Source organism: Rhipicephalus sanguineus, chromosome 3, assembly GCF_013339695.2.
Source record: "Rhipicephalus sanguineus isolate Rsan-2018 chromosome 3, BIME_Rsan_1.4, whole genome shotgun sequence".
Taxonomy (NCBI): Eukaryota; Metazoa; Arthropoda; class Arachnida; order Ixodida; family Ixodidae; genus Rhipicephalus; species Rhipicephalus sanguineus.
This window is the reverse complement of record NC_051178.1, coordinates 26,851,290-26,870,014: the sequence shown is the minus strand read 5'-3', so window position 1 is coordinate 26,870,014 and position 18,725 is coordinate 26,851,290. Positions and strand designations below refer to the sequence as shown.

The window sequence follows — 18,725 nt, the reverse complement described above, 5'->3', positions numbered from 1 at the left end:
TGTGGCATGTTGCAATTTCTGCAATGACATAGGTGCTTGGTGCCCGTGCGGTTTCAAGCACGTGTTCTTTGTCTCTGGAGAGAAATCTCGCGACTGGGCCTTGTAAGTTGACGCTGGCCCTAGGAAGCCGTGGCGTGCTATTTGTGTAAGCGCACATGTGTGACATACTAGGTACAACTCCTCAAGGACAAGGTGTATAACATCAATCAGATGATGGCCAGGAAATTTCCTTCCAGGACATTCGATGGTATAAAATCACACAGGAGAACGGACAGATACCAGACCCTTGTTAAGGACCTTCTGGCAAGAAGTGATGGGACAATGAGAGCTGGAGCTGAACAGGAGGAAAGTGAACCGTTTTCTGAGGACAGTCGGGCACCCATGCAGGTCGCGGAGCCTATTCATCCCAGGGGAGCAATAGTTGAGGAACTCATGACACTTGTGACAAAGCCGCCACCCCGGGCTTTCCAAGCTTACAGGCTATCGGAGATTACTAAGCGTTTTCTGGACAGAGAGCACGTAGGGGCCGCTCTGGAATCTTACCTCGTTGACATTTTCACTGAGGCGGGAAGAGCCCCGAGAAAGCCGAGAGCTCCGCCTCCCCAAAGTCGTTGTAAACGGAAAAGACAGGAGTATGCAATGTGCCAAGATCTATTCAAGCAAAATAGGTCTCACTGCGTCAGGAGTATCCTGGACGAAACGGGGACGTCACAAGTGGAGGACCCTGCCGCATTCTTGGAGGAATGGCGGGATGTACTTGAGACACTCCCTGGAGATTGCTGTTAACGGCGAACAGGGGCGTCGGGGGGACTATTGACCCCAGATTCCTCATAACGGCGCAGGACATAAAATCGGCCATGCCCTTGCGAAATACGGCCTCCGGACCAGACGGTTTTTCTGCAAAGCGCTTACACTCGTGCCCAATGATCCTCCTGAGGATCCTCTGCAACATCCTGATCATGCAAAAGCGCCTCCCGCTCCTACTTTGTAACGCACGAACAGTCTTCATTGTGAAAATGCCGGGAGCATCGACAGCTTCGCTGCACAGACCTATCACGGTGTCCCACGTCCTAACGCGGCTGCTTCATAAAATTTTTGTGCGACGTCTTATGGCCAGCATCAAACTCGATTATCGACAAAGAGCTTTTATACCTGTTGATGGCTGTGCTGAGAACCTTCTCCTATTGCAAACCGTAATCGACGAAGCTAAACACAAATTGAGGCCCTTGGCGATGGCATCGGTGGATGTAGGAAAAGCGTTCGACCGAGTAGCCCACCCAGCGATTATTAACGGGCTGAAAAGGAAAGGCATCGCTGAGGACTTTTGCTCATACATCGCCGACTTCTACTCCAGGGCGCCCACGGTGCTTACCTATGGGGCCCACACCAAGGTGGCTCATCCATCTAGAGGTGTGCCACAAGGGGACCCCCTTTCACCCCTCTTGTTCAACCTAGTTTTGGACGAGTTCTTTGAGGACCAGCCTGCCAACATTGCCTTTCAGAGCGACGGACTGTGTGTCCGCGATGCCTTTTGCGGACGCCATTATCCTCACAGCGAGTACCAGAGCTGGGCTGCAATGTGATTGAACTCGTTGAACAGGTACCTGAAGAAACGTGGCCTCGAGGCTAATGCGGATAAGTCAAGAACTTTCACAATTTTGCCCAGTGGGCGTGATAAGAAGGCCAAGGTTGAGACACAGCATGTATACACGATTGGGGACAAACCTATTTCAGTCACTTCCCACACTTCTATGTGGAAGTATCTGGGAATACACTTCGACGGGACCGTCGCAAGCAACAATACACTCCGAGGAGACTTGAAGCTATTACTGTTGCGGCTATCCAAGGCACCCCTGAAGCCGCAACAAAGGATGGTGGCGCTATGGCATTACCTGGTACCAAGGCTGATCCATCGATTGGTCTTGGGGCCAGTTTCGTCCAAGCTCCTGAAGACGCTTGACATGTTGATCAGGGGGACTGTGCGGCAATGGTTGAACCTTCCGCAGGATGTAACTCTTGGTTTCTTCTATGCCCCTGTCCCGGAGGGGGGACTTGGCATGATGTGCCTAAGGACGGTTATCCCAGCCATGAGGTTGCGGCGGCTGAATTCTCTGATCTTCAGCGATCACTTCCAAGGCTCGGTGGCGGCAAGTAAAGACTTTGTTAGACGGGCACTCAGACAGGCTGAAGGCCTAGCTGTCTACAAGGGGGACATCATTGACAGTTCCGCAGCCGAACGCAAGTACTGGACAAGAGTCCTACACGGAAGGTTCGATGGCAGACCATTAAAGCGCTGCTCGGAGGCTAGGGGATCAACGGCATGGATCGGTGAGGGAACAACTTTTCTTAAAGGAAGATAGTACGTTGACCTGATCCGGCTCCACATTGCCGCCATCCCTAACTTGACTCGATTGAAGCGTGGACGGGATGTCTCGAAGAAATGCCGGGCTGGATGCGATGCAGATGAATCCTTAGGACATGTTCTGCAAAAGTGCCACAGAACCCATCATCAGAAGATAAAACGACACGACTGCATTCTTAGATACTTGGCCAAAAGCCTAAGGGAGAAGGATTGGCACGTGAGAGAAGAGCCGCATTACAGAACTTCTCAGGGGACAAAAATCCCAGATCTTGTGATATCACGGGAGGTTCAGTGCGTGGTCCTTGATGTCCAGGTGGTGGGAACAAGAGTGGACCTTTCTGAGGCGCATGAGCACAAGAGGAGGAAATACCTCATTCCGGACATGCTAATGCACATCACCTCGGCTACTGGAGCATCATCCTACCCAATAGTCTCGTCGATCACCATGACCTACAGAGGCACATGGGCGACGGAATCGGCGAGGATTATGTTGGACTTGGGATTAGGACGGGAGCACATGAAGATTGCAACGGTCAGATGTCTACAGGGAGGCCTGCGGGCATTTAGAGTGCATCAAAGGTCGACGTTGGTGCACAATCGGCAGCACCAACATGGCCTCGGGTAGCCTATCTCCCAAGCCGCGAATGCGGCAATTGGCAGCTTAAGTCTAGCTGCCAAACGGGTCCCTCTGCCCGTAATCAGAGTGATAAGCTTTCGTCTTGTTCTGGATGGCATCGTTACTGGCGTCTTGCGGGGGTTCCGCGAGGCGTGTCTTCTGTTTGACGTTTTGTTGTTGTTCGGAATGGAGGAAAAAAAATAGCGCACTTATTCAGAATTTTCACTGAGTGAGTGTAGTCGGAGTCTGGGAGGCTATTATCACATGCTCACAGAAAACAAACATTGCAACACTCAGCATGTAGCGTATACAAGAGGAATCGCAATCAGTTATCTAAAGATTATGTCAAACGTTTCAAGCGCCTAAAGGCCAACTGAACCGCATATTTACAATTGCGACGCTCTCCAAGTGTTGCATTTGATTATACCACTATGGGCGCATCAATCCGGCGGCGCAAGGCTTCAGTGCCGGTATCATTTCCTGGGCGAGTGACACATGTAACACTGAAGAAAATATCGGGTGGGTGCTCGCCTCGAGCACCCACCCCTGTTGACGGATTTATTCATCGCAAGCTTCTTTTCCCCTCCTGCCGTTGCTTGCAACACTGGTTAGATGAAACTGTTTTAGTGACGCAATATAAGCACACATTAGGCTTTTTATCTAAAGATATTATGTCAGCTTTAACCTATTAATATGGGTACATCTCCCGTGTATGATTTTATAATAACTGATATGATTTTTCAATTTCTTCTAGGGCATTCATAGCAGGGTTGCAGTAATGTTGGACTGCCTTGACAAGCTGGCTCTTGCAGAAATCACAGCAAAACAGGTGAATAACTACTTCGGTGGATATTTTTTTGCTTCAAGTGATAGTTACGGGCCTCATTGGCTTGAAAGAATGATTGCTTGAGGTGGCTGGTGATTTAGTATCGACGTAATTGCGGAATGCAAAATGAACTAGGACGGAGAGAGTACACAACACAGGCGCTGACATCAGCTAAATTTTATTAGCGATGAGACTAGGAATATATACACAAGACAACAGCAGAACCTATTGCATCACAGCCACATAAGCAATTTCCTTTTTGATGACGGCTACAGAAGGCACGCTTACACTTAGATCCCCAAGATGTTGCATTTTATTCGCTTCCATAATTACATGTGTGAGCTGCTCACGATGTTTCGCTACAACGGTGCGCTTTCCAAAATCTGGTATACAACCGCAATCTCTGCAGTGAATGAGAAGATGGCCTTGAACAGCTGTGCCAACGTGATAATAATGTTGCTTTAAAAGCTCGTTCAAGCATCTGCCCGTTTGCTCAACGTATCCCAAGCATCTGCCCGTTTGACGCATCGGCAACTGAAATGTGGTGGTAAAACTCTCCCCTTATTATGAAAAGAGGCAATCGCACCTTGACACCCTCTAAGTGTAGGATTATCGATAATCAGATGGTCACTGAAGCATGAGCGAGTTTATCGCAAGTGCGATAAAACAGGCATTCATTTCACTGGTTTTTGCTATATATACAGGGTGTTGCAAGAAATGTGTCCAACCTTCTAAAAAAATCAGGAAAATGCGATATTTGCTCGGCGCTTTCAGAATTGCTTTTTCTGTAGCGGCAGGAATCTTAAGGTAGTTAAGGACATCATTTAGGACAGTAATTAAGAAAGTTACATTAATTAACTTTTTGATTAGTGGAGTTACGTGATTGTGTCAAATGGGAGAATTGAAGTTCTTCATGCGAGGGACCCATCCGAGCTTTGAGATTTCGAAAAAGCGTCCTCTAGTAATTGTTGTGGCGTAATGAAATTCAACGAAATGCAAAGGCTTTCAAGAGCAAAAGCCATCGAATTTGGTTGAATTTCATAACTTCGTAATTGTAACTAGAGGCCGCTTTTTCGAAATCTCAATATCCGGGATGGGTTACTGGCACGAAGAGCTTCAATTTCCCAATTCGACACAGTAACCTAACTCCACTAATTAAAAAAGTTAATTATTTTAACTTTCTTAATTACTGTCTCAACTCAAATCTCTAACCACCTTAAGATCCGTAGCGCTACAGAAAAAGTCATTCACTCATTTTGAACGTCTCAGAAGAATATGGCACTTGCATTCTTCTATGTTTCTGTTTAGGTTTTGCCATTGAACTTGGTTGAATTTCATTACTTCGTAATTATTACTTGATGTCACTTTTTCGAAATCTCAAAGTTGGCTTGGCTTTCTGGTATGACGAACTTCAATTCTCCCATTTGACACAACCACCTAATTTCAGTATTTAAGAAGTTAATTAATTTAACTTTTAATTACAGTCCGAAATAAGTTCTTTAACCATCTTAAGATCCCTGCCACAACAGAAAAGCCAATTCTGAAAGCAGCAATCAAATATGTCATTTTCCTGATCTTTTGAGAAGGTTGGACACATTTCTTGAAACACACTATATATATATATATATATATATATATATATATATATATATATATATATATATATATATATATATATATATATATATATGTATATTGTCACATGGTCGTGACGTCGACGAACACAGCAGTCGGCGTTTGTAGGATGAAACTGTTTATTTGGCCGAACTTGTGGCCGGAAAATGAGAACTAGAACTACAGCAATGCACGCTGTACAATGATAGCGGCGAACAGGGCGTCGTCCGTCGATCAACTGACAAGCGGTGAAGCGTGTCGGCATTTAAACATGTCCCGTCGAATATTCCAGCGTTATCGCTGGCTGTCGTGCAAATTCTGGAATAAGCTCGAGTGTGCGCGTCTTGCGCGCAATCTTAACAAAACGATCTACAATGATCGCGAAGGTTCTCGAACAACGAGGCGCGGTTCGCGCTGACAGTCTTTGTGGCCGAAAACCGAATACAGCAAAAGTGATAAACGCACGTGGCAATGCCCCCCTCTAAAAAGCATCGTCCCGATGCTTAAAACAGAACAGGCCAATGCATGCAACAATAAATAACAAGAATAAAGCAACAAAGTACAATAAACAATAAGCACAAGAAAGGAAGCACAATAATAAAGCAAAATGGCAGTTCTCAGATTCGCTAACGTGCGTAATATGGTTTGAGGCGCACGACATGGACGACTTCAGGTCGTGCACGGCGCCGCTGAGAGTTCGTAATGCCATCAGGGACAACCTCGTAGTCGAGTGCGCCGATGCGTCGGAGTACCCTGTACGGTCCGAAGTATCGTCGAAGAAGCTTCTCACTGAGTCCCCGTCGGCATAGTGGCGTCCATACCCATACACGGTCACCGGGTTGGTATTCCATGTGGCGTCGTCGAAGGTTGTAGCGGCGGCTGTCAGTCGTCTGCTGGTTCTTGATCCGTAGGCGGGCGAGCTGTCGTGCTCCTTCGGCGCGCTGTAAGTAAGCGGCGGCGTCGAGATTTTCTTCGTCGGTGACGTTGGGTAGCATGGCGTCGAGCGTCGTCGCCGGACTTCTTCCGTAGACCAACTTGTACGGCGTCATCTGCGTCGTTTCTTGGACGGCCGTGTTGTAAGCGAAGGTCACGTACGGAAGGATGCCGTCCCACGTCTTGTGCTCAACGTCGACGTACACAGGCGTCCACTGTTAAAGGGAACATCGCAGGGTGTGGCGGCAGTTCGGCGCCACCACCGGCCGGCGGCTGCAACGAGATTCGCGCAGACGCAGTGAGCACCGTGCCCGATGCTCTTTCGTCGCGTCAGCGGTTCGCTTCGCCACGATTCGCAGCGCGGAAGCAGACGACGAAAGAGCACGACTCACAGCGCGCACTGAGCCTGCGCGAAAGTCGTTGCAGCCGCTGGCCGGCTGTGGCGCCGAGCAGCCGCCACACGCTCCGATGTTCCCTTTAACAGTGGACGCCTGTGTACATGGCCAGCATGTCGGCGATGGTCTTATTTAGACGCTCGGTGAGGCCATTGGTCTGTGGGTGGTAGGCGGTGGTGCGGCGGTGGCTCGTCTCGCTGTATTTGAAGATCGCCTGAGTTAGGTCCGCCGTAAAGGCGGTACCTCTGTCTGTTATGAGGACCTCTGGGGCGCCATGACGCAAGACGATGTGCTCCCCGAAGAACTTGGCTTCATCGGCGGCACTGCCTTTGGGCAAGGCCTTTGTCTCGGCGTAACGGGTGAGGTATTCAGTTGCTACGACGATCCACTTGTTGCCGGAAGTTGACGTCGGGAACGGCCCCAGTAGGTCCATCCCGATTTGCTGGAACGGCCGGTGAGGTGGTTCGATTGGCTGCAGAAGCCCCGCTGGCCTAGTCGGCGGTGTCTTCCGTCGCTGGCAATCTCGGCAAGTCTTAACGTAGTGGGCGACGTCGGCAGGAAGGCGTTGCCAGTAGTATTTTTCCTGTATCCTCGCGAGCGTGCGGGAAAAGCAGAGGTGGCCCGCCGCCGGGTCGTCGTGCAGGGCCTGCAGAACCTCTGGTCGCAGTGCCGAAGGTACAACGATGAGGTAGTCGGCCCGGGCCGGAGAGAAGTTCTTCTTTACGAGGACGTCGTTTTTCAAGAGAAATGACGCCAATCCCCGCCTGAATACTTTTGGAACAACGGTGGTCCTGCCCTTGAGGTATTCCACAAGGCCCCTGAGTTCCGGGTCGGCTCGCTGTCGTTCAGCGAAGTCGTCGGCACTTATGGTTCCCAAGAAGCAATCATCGTGGTCGTCCTGCGGCGGTGCGTCGACGGGGGCACGAGACAGGTAGTCAGCTTCGGAGTGTTTTCTACCGGACTTGTAAACAACGGTAATGTCGAATTCTTGAAGTTTTAGGCTCCACCGTGCGAGGCGACCTGAAGGGTCCTTCAAGTTGGCTAGCCAACACAAGGTGTGGTGGTCGCTCACAACTTTGAAGGGCCGGCCGTAGATGTAGGGGCGAAACATTTATGTAGCCCAGATGATGGCCAGATACTCCTTTTCTGTTGTGGAATAGTTGATTTCTGCCTTTGATAGCGACCGGCTAGCATAACTGATGACCCTTTCCAATCCGTCGCTCTTCTGCACAAGGACGGCGCCGAGTCCTACGCTGCTTGCGTCGGTGTGGATTTCCGTATCGGCGTGCTCGTCGAAATGCGCAAGTATTGGAGGCGTCTGCACGCGTCGTTTCAATTCTTGAAATGCCTGAACTTGCGATGTTTCCCACCTGAATTCGACGTCGGCCTTCGTGAGTTGCGTCAGTGGCTCGGCGATCCGTGAAAATTCCTTGACGAAACGTCTGTAATAGGCGCACAAGCCGAGAAAACGGCGTACGGCCTTCTTGTCGGTGGGCGTCGGGAAGTCAGCGATGGCAGCTGTTTTCCGCGGGTCCGGGCGAACACCATCCTTGCTGACCACATGACCCAAGAACAAGAGCTCCTCGTGCACGAAGCGGCACTTTTCAGACTTCAAAGTGAGTCCGGAGGCCTTGATTGCTTGAAGTACAGCTTGAAGGCGCCGAAGGTGTTCGTGGAAGTTTAAGGAAAACACAAAGACGTCGTCCAAGTACACGAGGCACGTCTGCCACTTCAAGCCGGCCAGTACTGTATCCATAACCCGTTGAAAAGTCGCAGGTGCCGAGCAAAGACCAAAAGGCATGACCTTGAACTCAAACAGGCCGTCTGGCGTTATAAAGGCAGTCTTTTCTCGGTCTCTCTCGTCGACTTCTATTTGCCAGTAACCGGTCTTGTGGTCCATCGACGAAAAGTAGTTTGCGTTGTGTAATCGATCCAGGGTGTCGTCAATCCGGGGAAGTCAGCGTTTGTAGGATGAATCTGTTTATTTGGCCGAACTTGTGGCCGGAAAATGAGAACAAGAACTACAGCAATGCACGCTGTAAAATGATAGCGGCGAACAGGGCGTCGTCCGTCGATCAACTGAGAAGCGGTGAAGGGCGTCGGCATTTAAACATGTCCCGTCGAATATTCCAGCGTGATCGCTGGCTGTCGTGCAAATTCTAGAATAAGCTCGAGTGTGCGCGTCTTGCGCGCAATCTTAACAAAACGATCTACAATGATCGCGAAGGTTCTCGAACAACGAGGCGCGGTTCGCCCTGAGCGTTGCTGACAGTCTTTGTGGCCGAAAACCGAATACAGCAAAAGTGATAAAGAAACGCGCGTGGCAATATATATATATACGTGTGTGTGTGTGTGTGTGTGTGTGTGTGTGTGTGTGTGTGTGTGTGTGTGTGTGTGTCTTCCTTGGGCCGTTTCAGGTTTAGTTTCTCCTCCTGCCTCAAGCAATTGCTCTAACAAATTACTAGATTAGATTATTGCACTTTAGGGTTAGTGATGACTTGTGTACAACTCGGAAATATAAATCAGAAGAAAACCATGTAAAAAAATCCCAGCTGTGCAGGCCTTGCTTCTTAACCCTTTGCGACATGGCGTCCTCATTTGGGGACGCGAACTTCGGAGGCGCATCCCACGCCGCGTGTTTCTTCAAATGGCCTGAAACTGATTGGACAACTAGCGATTATTTAACTTCATTATCTTGCGTATTGCTGCACATGACCTCTTTGCTCGAGACACTACCGTGTTAGACGATCCTTTGACGTGCCGCGTTCCAGGACCAACCTCAAGAGCATTTTCTTTCTCCGCTCGAAACGAATACAACCAAAAAAGAAGGTGTGTATGCTTTTCGGGCCTAATAGTTGATTCTTTTTGTGCATGTATTGAAGCTGACTGATGGTAGAATAATGAGATAATTAGTTACGCGAATTAACATTAATTACCGAAACTCACATAAAACAACACATTCCTTCATTTTCTTTCTTAGAATGTAATACTGAGTGCCTTCGAATCATGCCATGCGAAGTTGACGCACTTGCAGATAGTGCATCATAATGCGTGTCTGAAGGGGTTAATGAGCAGGAGCATCTGCGCACCTTTTGACCAAGTAGCCGCGATCGCGTAGACCGCGTAACCCTGCGTGTGAGGATGACTAGCTTAAGAGTATACGTTGTTGGGCTAGTTGATTCATAATCTTCAAAACTGGCTAGCGCGAAAATCGACAAGGACCAAGAAGGAACACCGATGTACAGGACAGGCGCTACTCGCAACTAAGCTTTATTCAGAAACGTCTTCCTACATATATACACAACCGAGTGGCGCGCACAGGCGCAATGCACATGACAGTCGACATGCCAATCAGGACCGGGATACCAAAACATATTCGCATTATAACCAAGTGTCTAAGAACAGTCTTTCCTTACTGCGCAGAACAACAGAAGTGTCACTGACACATTCACGGTCTTTCTTTTTAATGTGAGAAGCCTCCATTAGTTCTCTCGCCAGCGCATTCCCACTTCTGCCCAGAACTAATGGAGGCTTATCACATGGAGGCTTATCAGTTGTATCTTGAATAATACAACTTCATTTGTTAACTACTATCGTATAATGACAAGCCAGAGGAAAGATTGCTTATCATGACGCAGAAAAACCGGTCGTGAGGCAATGGTAATAAAGGAACAGAAGGAATAAAAACATAAGTTAATACATCTTCATGACTGTTCCCGCTGCCAGGAACTTGAGAAAGTCACGATGGAAAAAAGACAGACAAAAGGTGATCCGCGTACAAACAACTGATTTATATCGGTGCCCGACACATCTTAACTAGGACACAATATGAAGAAAGAAAGGCAAAACGAAACGCGCGATAAAAACACAAGAAGCACGTGTTCCACATCAGTTACACACATTACCGTCCACAACATACACTTGCAAAGCAATTGTGTGTAGGTTATCATGGCTGCCTTTAAAAATTCAATTTCCTTTCTAGATAGGACTATCGAAGGTGAGCTGACGCAACCTTCGTTAGTATGAATAAGGAATGCCTCGATAATTTCTCTTTTTGTTTGATTAATTCGCGCTTCAACACTTCTTTGTTCGAAAGAGATGGCTTGCATTTGGACGCAGCTAAGTGCGTGGCCAAGTCACCAGGATAAGTCAGCAGTGAAAATGCGTGGCTACGTTCTTTAAGCCATGTATTAAGACATCGGCCCGTCTGGCGGATGTGTTTGTTGCAGCACAGTTCAACGCAGTACGTAGCTCCATCTGTGCAACCCCCAAACGTATTCCTGCACTTGACACGGTACTCGTTCCTCTTCACTTCTTTTTAAGATTCGTTAACGTTTTGGCATTGTTCCTTAAGCTTCATAGGTGCCGAAAGAATAACATCTACATCGTGTTCAGCAGCAATTTGCTTGGTCCTAAGAGGGAAATCATGGACATCACAGGCATTCATCTTCTTTGTCCACTCGAATTTGAGTAAGAGGGCTTCTTCTTGCCGGAAGTAACGTTGCATAGCTCCTTCACGGCTACCGAACAAATTAGCTTATCGCGGTAGAAAGGCTGCTTAAGCCCAGCATCCGATCTAACATTGCTATTTAAGTTGCTTTTGTCACCTCGGAAAACATATCGAACGGTTATGGTGTCTCTTCATAATAATTTAAATATCCAAAAACATGAGCTTACCACCTACAGGCTTTTCCAAAGTAAAATCTAAGCCTTAAAACTGGCTATGAAAGAAAGATAAAACGCTTTGTTTTTTTCGACACCTCTGAAGATGAACGGTATTTGCCAAACGGGTAGCGAATCTGAACGTGAGAAGAAGGGGAACGAGTACCCTATCAAGCATAGGAATTGGCTTGTGGGTGGCACAAATGCAGTTGTGTACGGCATTCTACTGTCTTGCAACAACAAGTACCTTGGGCAGGCGGACCAGTGTCATAATACACGGCTTAAAAACATAATTACGCATGTTCACTGCTAATTCATTTAGGTTACTTGGCCACGCACAGTGCCACGTGCGCATGTAAGCCGTCTATTTCGGACAAAAAAGTGTTGAAGCGCGCATCTAATCAAATAGAAAGAGAAATTATCGAGATGTTTCTTATTCATACAAGCGAAGTTTTCGTCATCCCATCCTCGATCGTCCAACTTTGAAAAAACATTGAATTTGGAAACACGCCACAGCATCGTGTAAAATCGAAACCGAGACATCTTTGAATACAAGGTTAACAAGAAGAAAATAAAAGGCCAAAACACCAAAAAAACACCGACAGCAATCATGACAGACCAATGCACGCTGCAGTGAAAATACACGAGAGGGCGCTGCGGTGCAAATGCGTATATAAACGCGTTCCAGACCACAGATTTTCTTTCTGCCATGGATGAAAACGAACGTCAACGCGCTCTCGCCTGCGGAAGGCAACGCCGACGCCGCCAGCAAGCTGCTACACCGGAGGCAAGGGCGCGGGAAGCAGTGCACAGCGCCAAAAACGCCAAGCCGACCAACAGTTGAGGGCGCGGGAAGCGGCTGATCAACGGCAAAGGCTACAACAAGCTACCCGGGAGTTGAAGGCGCGGCAAGCTGCGGCTAAACGCCAGAAGCGTTGATAACAGAGATGGGAGACGCCGATGCGCGGCTCAAACGTGATATCCTTGACCGGAGCTTCGGGCACAGCTGCAAAGTGTGCGATCGCCTGTGGTTTGATAACGCTTTGAGAAAAATCGCCAACATACGAAACAAACAGTCGTGAGCCAACGCCTTCACAGTGCTACAGCACAACTTCTCCGGTGGTGATCACAGTGAGTACATGGTTTGCTCGACGTGCAAAGATTCCTTGGTAGCTGCCAAGGTCCCTGCAATGAGTGTAACGTACCGTTACTGCTACCCGCCCAAACCAGAGCACCTGCCGGCGTTGAACCCTGTGGAAGAACGATTAATCGCTCCGCGGCTTTCATTCATGAGCATCAGGCGTTTAACGCAAGGCAATGAGCAGTACGCATTCAAAGCTTAAGTGGTGAATAGACGTGCATAAAATGGTGCAATGCCATCCTGAAAACATACACGACGACGCAGCCATAATAAAACATTGTATATACTGTACACACGCGTTGTCACTCATTTACATGCGTGAGTGGGCAATGTCACGGGTGATTTAGGGTAACAATGAATGATCCCCAGAGCTTCGCCCACCCGTCATGATTCGCTTCGCAGAAATGCGAGGATTTTTCGCAGCTTTCGAGCTGTGAATGTTGCTCAGAACACGTGTCGGTCACAAAACGGACCACGCGCTGATCGCAATGAACTCCCACGAACATATAAGCCGTGTGGCCCACAAACACAGCAGGAGTAACTCAGAAATTGCGTGAAAGCAGCGACGGATGGTCGCGTGATACGTTTCGGCCAATTTGAGCTCGAGTTGCAGTTTTCCAGCGACTCTGCTGGCGGCGCGCAGCTCAGACTGTGCCTTTTTAATTTATTGGTCCTCTGATGTACACAGGCGCCCGCTGTTAAAGGGATCATGGGAGGCGACGCCACCGCCGGCCGTCGCCTGCAACGAGATTCGCGCAGACGCAGTGAGCACCGTGCGCAGTGCTCTTTCATCGCATCAGCGGTTCGCTTCGCGACGATTCGCAGCGCGGAAGCAGACCGCAGCAGACGACGAAATAGCACGACTCACAGCGCGCACTGCGCCTGCGCAAAACTCGTTGCAGCCTCTGGCCGGCGGTGGCGCCGAGCTGCCGCCACACGCTCCGATGTTCCCTTTAACAGCGGACGCCTGTGTACTCTCGACAATGTGTCGTCTGTTACAAGAAAGCGCGAAAAACAAACAATCCAGCATGGGCATTCACTTCCCGTTCGGCTGCTTGCCCGCTTTGCAGCCGCGTCGCCTTCTCTGGCCACCTTCTAGCAAAATGAAATTTTTATTCTTTTCTGCTGTGCAGATTGAAGCAACCATCAAAAAAACTCAAATTTAAAAATGCACATTTCCTTCGAAAGTCATCTTTTTAAGAGATGACTTAAGAGATGATCCCCCCTGAATTCCATTTTATTGTCATCATATAAATTCACACTAATACTTTCACTCGCTTTTGAATGGCATTCGCTCCCCTAGGCGTCAGAAAGCTGAGTAGCTGGAACGCCAAGTGTTTGTGAGGCGCCGAGTATTTGTGAGTTTAAGCCGAGTCACGAGAACGTGATATTTATTAAGGCGAAACCCTTAGGTGTCTAATCAAACGGGAAAATTGACAGGCGTCTCGCAACTGCGGCATCCACACAAGTGATAAAAAAATCATTATCACGTGATGCCGTCAGCATATGAAGTCTTTATGACATCACTGATCGCCAAAATTTCCGACGTCATTATGACGTTACCATGATGTCGCGGCGACGTCACTTGACCTGACTTCACATATTGACGTCATCATATGCCATCGTAACTTCGTCAACGGTGGGCCGATCATGGAGGCAGTGCAAAACCAAGTGAGGTGCTTCTGATCCTGGAGGAAGTGGGACCCCACTATAGGTGCAGAAAGCTTTCAGACAGTGGCTGGGCAGGAAGAGTACATCCACTGAGAAGAAAAAAAAAAGGTTGGATTTCGCCTTCCAATCACCCTAGGTGAGTGCAAAAAGGCCTCGTGAGTATTTATTGAGTCAATTGGACGCCGCCAACACGAAGCAGCCACGCAGCTCGCCCCCCAAGAGCCACAAGGCGCGTGGTTCGTTTTTAAAATCACAGATGTTTAGGCTCTTGCTAGGCTGCGTGGTGTTAGCACGCATCTGCGCCGAGCTATGACGTCACCGTGGAAGGCGAAGAAAAGCTTCACAAGCCATCTAAGTCAAGTCTAACTAAGCCATGCCACTTAAGACAAACCTAGTTAAGCCAAGCTGGTTAAATTAAGCATAATTAAGTCAATTTAATTAATTCCAGCCTAATAACGCAACCTTAATTAAACTAATCTAATTAAGACATGCCTAATCAACGCATATCTGATTAAGCCAAGCCTACTAAAGTCAATAATAAATAGTTCAAGCTGACTTTAGTCAATTATTGTTAAGCCAAGACTAATTAAGAGCAGACTCCAGAATTCAAGCGCAGTTAAGACTGCAAAATAAACCAAGCCTAATTACGTCAAGGCTAATAAGCCAAGCCAACATGGTCTGGCCGAAGATGTACTCGACTCCTCAGGAAGAGGCTGCTCAGCGTGAAGCTCATCGCAGTGCAGCCCGGGATCGAATGCAGCGACAGCGAGCAGACCCCGATTACCCCGTTGAATCACGGCGGCTGATTCCGAGTTCGCAGCCCAGGAGAGTAAGCACGGAGGCGGAAAAGTGAAGCGAGGGAAAGAAGGAGGGCAAGGCTACCAGCTCCGCTGATTCTACAATCATCGCACCACTAGTGTGTTACTCTCGCCTTGACGCATATAAGCCTTTTACCATAAAAGTGATCGATTGCTTCTTTGTATACGGCCTACTGGACTGCAGCTGGGACGCACTTCAGCGGGACTAGCCTTTTATGGACACATTTGCTCCGCTATAAGACGATGCGTCAGGCAAGTTAAGTTGTAGTTATTGTACAAGCACTAGGCTTATACGAAAAATTATTCCAAATAACTTCAGCTCACTCAATTAACGCCGAGTTTGCTTTGCGCACTCTGAGACAAAGTACGGGATAGCAAAGCGCTGACAGGACTAACCCTGTCTAAAAATGTAACTTTATGGCAGAGAGAGAAGATATGTATTTCGAATGTTTTTTTCTCGATAAAGAAGGTTCAGTGGCAATGGTGCACTTCCTTCATATTTTAATTTATGCTGGATTTTTTAGAGCCTTCCTGTAGTGAAAAGTTCTTGCTCGACCACTTCGCCATCCTTTCATATATAAAGTTCGCCTGCAGAATGGGCATATTAGAACGGCAAATACATTTTATGTTGGTGTTGATTTCGTTCCATGGCAGGCGTTTGAAAGTTTCTAATTAATTTAAAACTGCTATATATTACAGGATTGGGCGGATAAGTACCACTTCAATTTCACTACAGCCATGAAATCTTACAGGGTAAGTTCACTGTGCTACAAAAGCCCCTATTGCTTAAAGCCTGTGGGGGGGGGGGCACCGCGATATTTCGCTTCAACTTGCACTCAATGGTAGCGAAAGGGTATTCACCATGCACGCAACATTTTACGATTAAAAATACAGCAACCTAGTTCAATATTACCGTCCAAAACGAGGTTGGTGCCGACAAATGCAACCACGTATTTCCAGTCATTTCTTGATATCGTAAGAAAAGGTGTAAGCTGACTGCAGGAATATGTTTTCGTGGTATCGTGCATTCATAATGGTATAGCATCTCCCCTGCAATCACACTCTAAGGGACTTTTCTTAAGTACATGTTTTTAGGACTCAAATACATTCTGACGGGTCAAATAAATTCGGTTTCTAAGCGTAAATCGCGCCCATCAGAAAAAGTAATTCACAGAATTGAATTATACATGCACCTCGAGCTGTAAAATCATCCAAGACGCTTCAAGCGAAACAATTTATGACGTTCAAGCAAAATATTACACCATTTTCCGCTAAAGGGGACCATGAGGCGATGCGAAGCCGGAGCACTTGCACGATCGCGTTCTGTTGGCGTTCGTTGGGCATGCTACCGACCTCGCCTCGTGGAACGCGAAGAGGAACGCTACGCGCGTCGGGTCTTCCCTGTAGCCTGGCCGTTAATTCTCAAAGGACGAGCGGGGAACGCGGTCGACAGGCGCGCGAGAGGGGGGCAGCGTAGGAGAGGAGAGAGAGGGGGAGGGGACGCGCATGCGCTGGCGCTTATCGCGGCGTTGCGCAGGAGACAATTTCAGCATGTCGAGCCCGCGTTTCAGAGTAGGAGAGGAGAGGGGGAGGGGAGAGGGGGGAAATGGAGAGGGGGATGGGAAGTGGAGATGGGGTAAGGGGGAGGGGAAGTGGAGAGGGGATGGGAGAGGAAGAGTGGAGAGGAGGTGTCTGGGGAGGGCTTGCGCATGCGCAGTAAGGGTGGTCACGCCGCACACCACCACCACCACCAGTTTGAACTCCGCTATAAAATGCTTAGCATCTAAAATAAAAGCTGTGTTGCGCCGAAGCATGGCAGAAATTGAAAGCTTCAGTTGCAGTGCATTCGCCATCAAACTAATTACGTCAGGAACATTGAATTATCCGCCTCGTGCGCTGCTGCTTTCAGTGGTACTGGTGGCGCCACCAACGGCGGAATGTGGCGATAGGTGGATATGCGCCGCTCATAGAAGCCGTGGGCAAAGCGCCTGTTACTCTCCGTTTTTCTATTCATGTTTCATTCTGGTTTGATATTTCTACTGCCGACGCTGCTCCACTAGACAACCATGCCGTCTGTTACGTCCATTGTTCTATATTATTTGTTTTAAAATGACAGGCCCGTTTTTTTATGCGTGCGCGCGATGCACTGCGTACGTTTCTTACGTGCATGTGTCCAAGTTGTTTGCGTGATCTGTTAACACAGATGAAATAAAAATTGTTGCAGTACAAAACAGCATTTTTGTTTTATTGAACACCCCAAACAGTACAACAATGACTATTACGGCTGTATGTCTGCTTAAGAAACCCACAAAAGACACGCGTTTTTATCTTCGCCCAACACTCGTAGCACTCAACCAGGCCAAGAAAACCAAAATCTAACTTGCTGAACGTTTTAACAGCCGTCACACAGCTGCATAATAATGCGTGAAAGTACTGTACCAAATGACCAACAAACATTCACACAGCGTTTTTTTTTTGTTCACAGACCGTATTAACATATGAGGAAGTTCTAACTGCATTGCAATCACATATTTCAGAATATCTAGGGGGCGGATCACCGTCGAGAGCAGTCGCACCTCACTTCGGCTCCGCCAGTTTTCGGCCCTCGCGCCGGTCCTTTCGACCCTATCCGGATAATTTCTTCACGGGTGGCTGGAGCACATTGTCTGGATTTCTTCGACACCCACTTTATTGCGAAACTCGCCCGGGGTGGCCCGGGAGAGCTTTCGAAAGCCTTCGACCACGCCGTGCACCGACCTAGGCCTCTTAGGCTTAGCTCGAGTGCGGCCGCCTGCACATCAGCTGACAGACGGAGCGACCGCCCGGCCGCCCGCCGCTGCCTCGTCGCCCATCTCCTAGCTGTCCACCGCTATGGAGTATATTGTCGAAGGACAGGACGTGTCCCCCGAGGAACTCTCGGACGAATCCTGGCAGTCGCCAGGCCTCCGCGCCCAAGAGCAACGCCGCGCAGCCTTGCGCCTTGCCACCGCCGCAGCTAAGCCCACCACCACGCCGGCTTCTCTGCCTTCGTCGAAGCGGGTAAATGCATCGCCTCCGCAGCACCGCCGCCGCGCTCCGCTCCCTCGTCTCCCGGCGGACACGATTCACATCGTCGGCCGCCCAAAAAGCCCCGTAGAACTCACCAAGCTCCAGCCTTGGCACTTGTACACCGCCTTGCTGCAAGCAGCGTGCCTGCAAGACCTCCCGCCCGCATCTCGCGACACGGTGCGGATCCACCCCGTCAACAACACTTTTACGCTCAGCGTCGCGGACTCGGCTCGTGCTCAAGCATACCTCCGCATCACCTCCCTCACGGTTTCCAGCAACACTTTCACCGTCCACCTTTACGCCCCACCGCCAGACGATGCCCTCAGGGGCATACTGTACCACGCCTTCGACGACTTCACGGACCAAGCCATCCTTGAAGACCTTCAGGCAAGCAATCCTACCCTCTCTGTTGTGGGCGGCCGCCGCATGGGCAAGGCCCCTCACATCTTGGTCACCCTCATGGAGCCGAAACTACCGCGGTGGATCTTCTACCACGGTGTCCAGCTTCGCCTCCTTCCGTTCCGCAACAAGGTGGAAGCCTGCTACAATTGCCGCTCGACCGGCCACCGGACCGACGTGTGCCCCAAGCCGCGGCAGGAGCGGTGCCATCGGTGCGGCGCTGCTCACCCCACACCGCCC

General features: G+C 49.1%; 1 protein-coding gene across 1 annotated transcript in view; it reads left to right on the top strand.

The window, feature by feature from the left end:
- Positions 1–17,897, top strand: part of LOC119385333 (uncharacterized) — a 44,712-nt gene extending 26,815 nt beyond the window's left edge. Inside the window, exons 4-6 of the mRNA XM_037652794.1 lie at positions 3,733–3,807; positions 15,738–15,791; positions 17,841–17,897. Of these exons, the coding sequence (XP_037508722.1) occupies positions 3,733–3,807; positions 15,738–15,791; positions 17,841–17,897 (186 nt within the window). The remainder of the gene's footprint in view (positions 1–3,732; positions 3,808–15,737; positions 15,792–17,840) is intronic.
- The last annotated feature ends 828 nt before the right edge of the window (positions 17,898–18,725 follow it).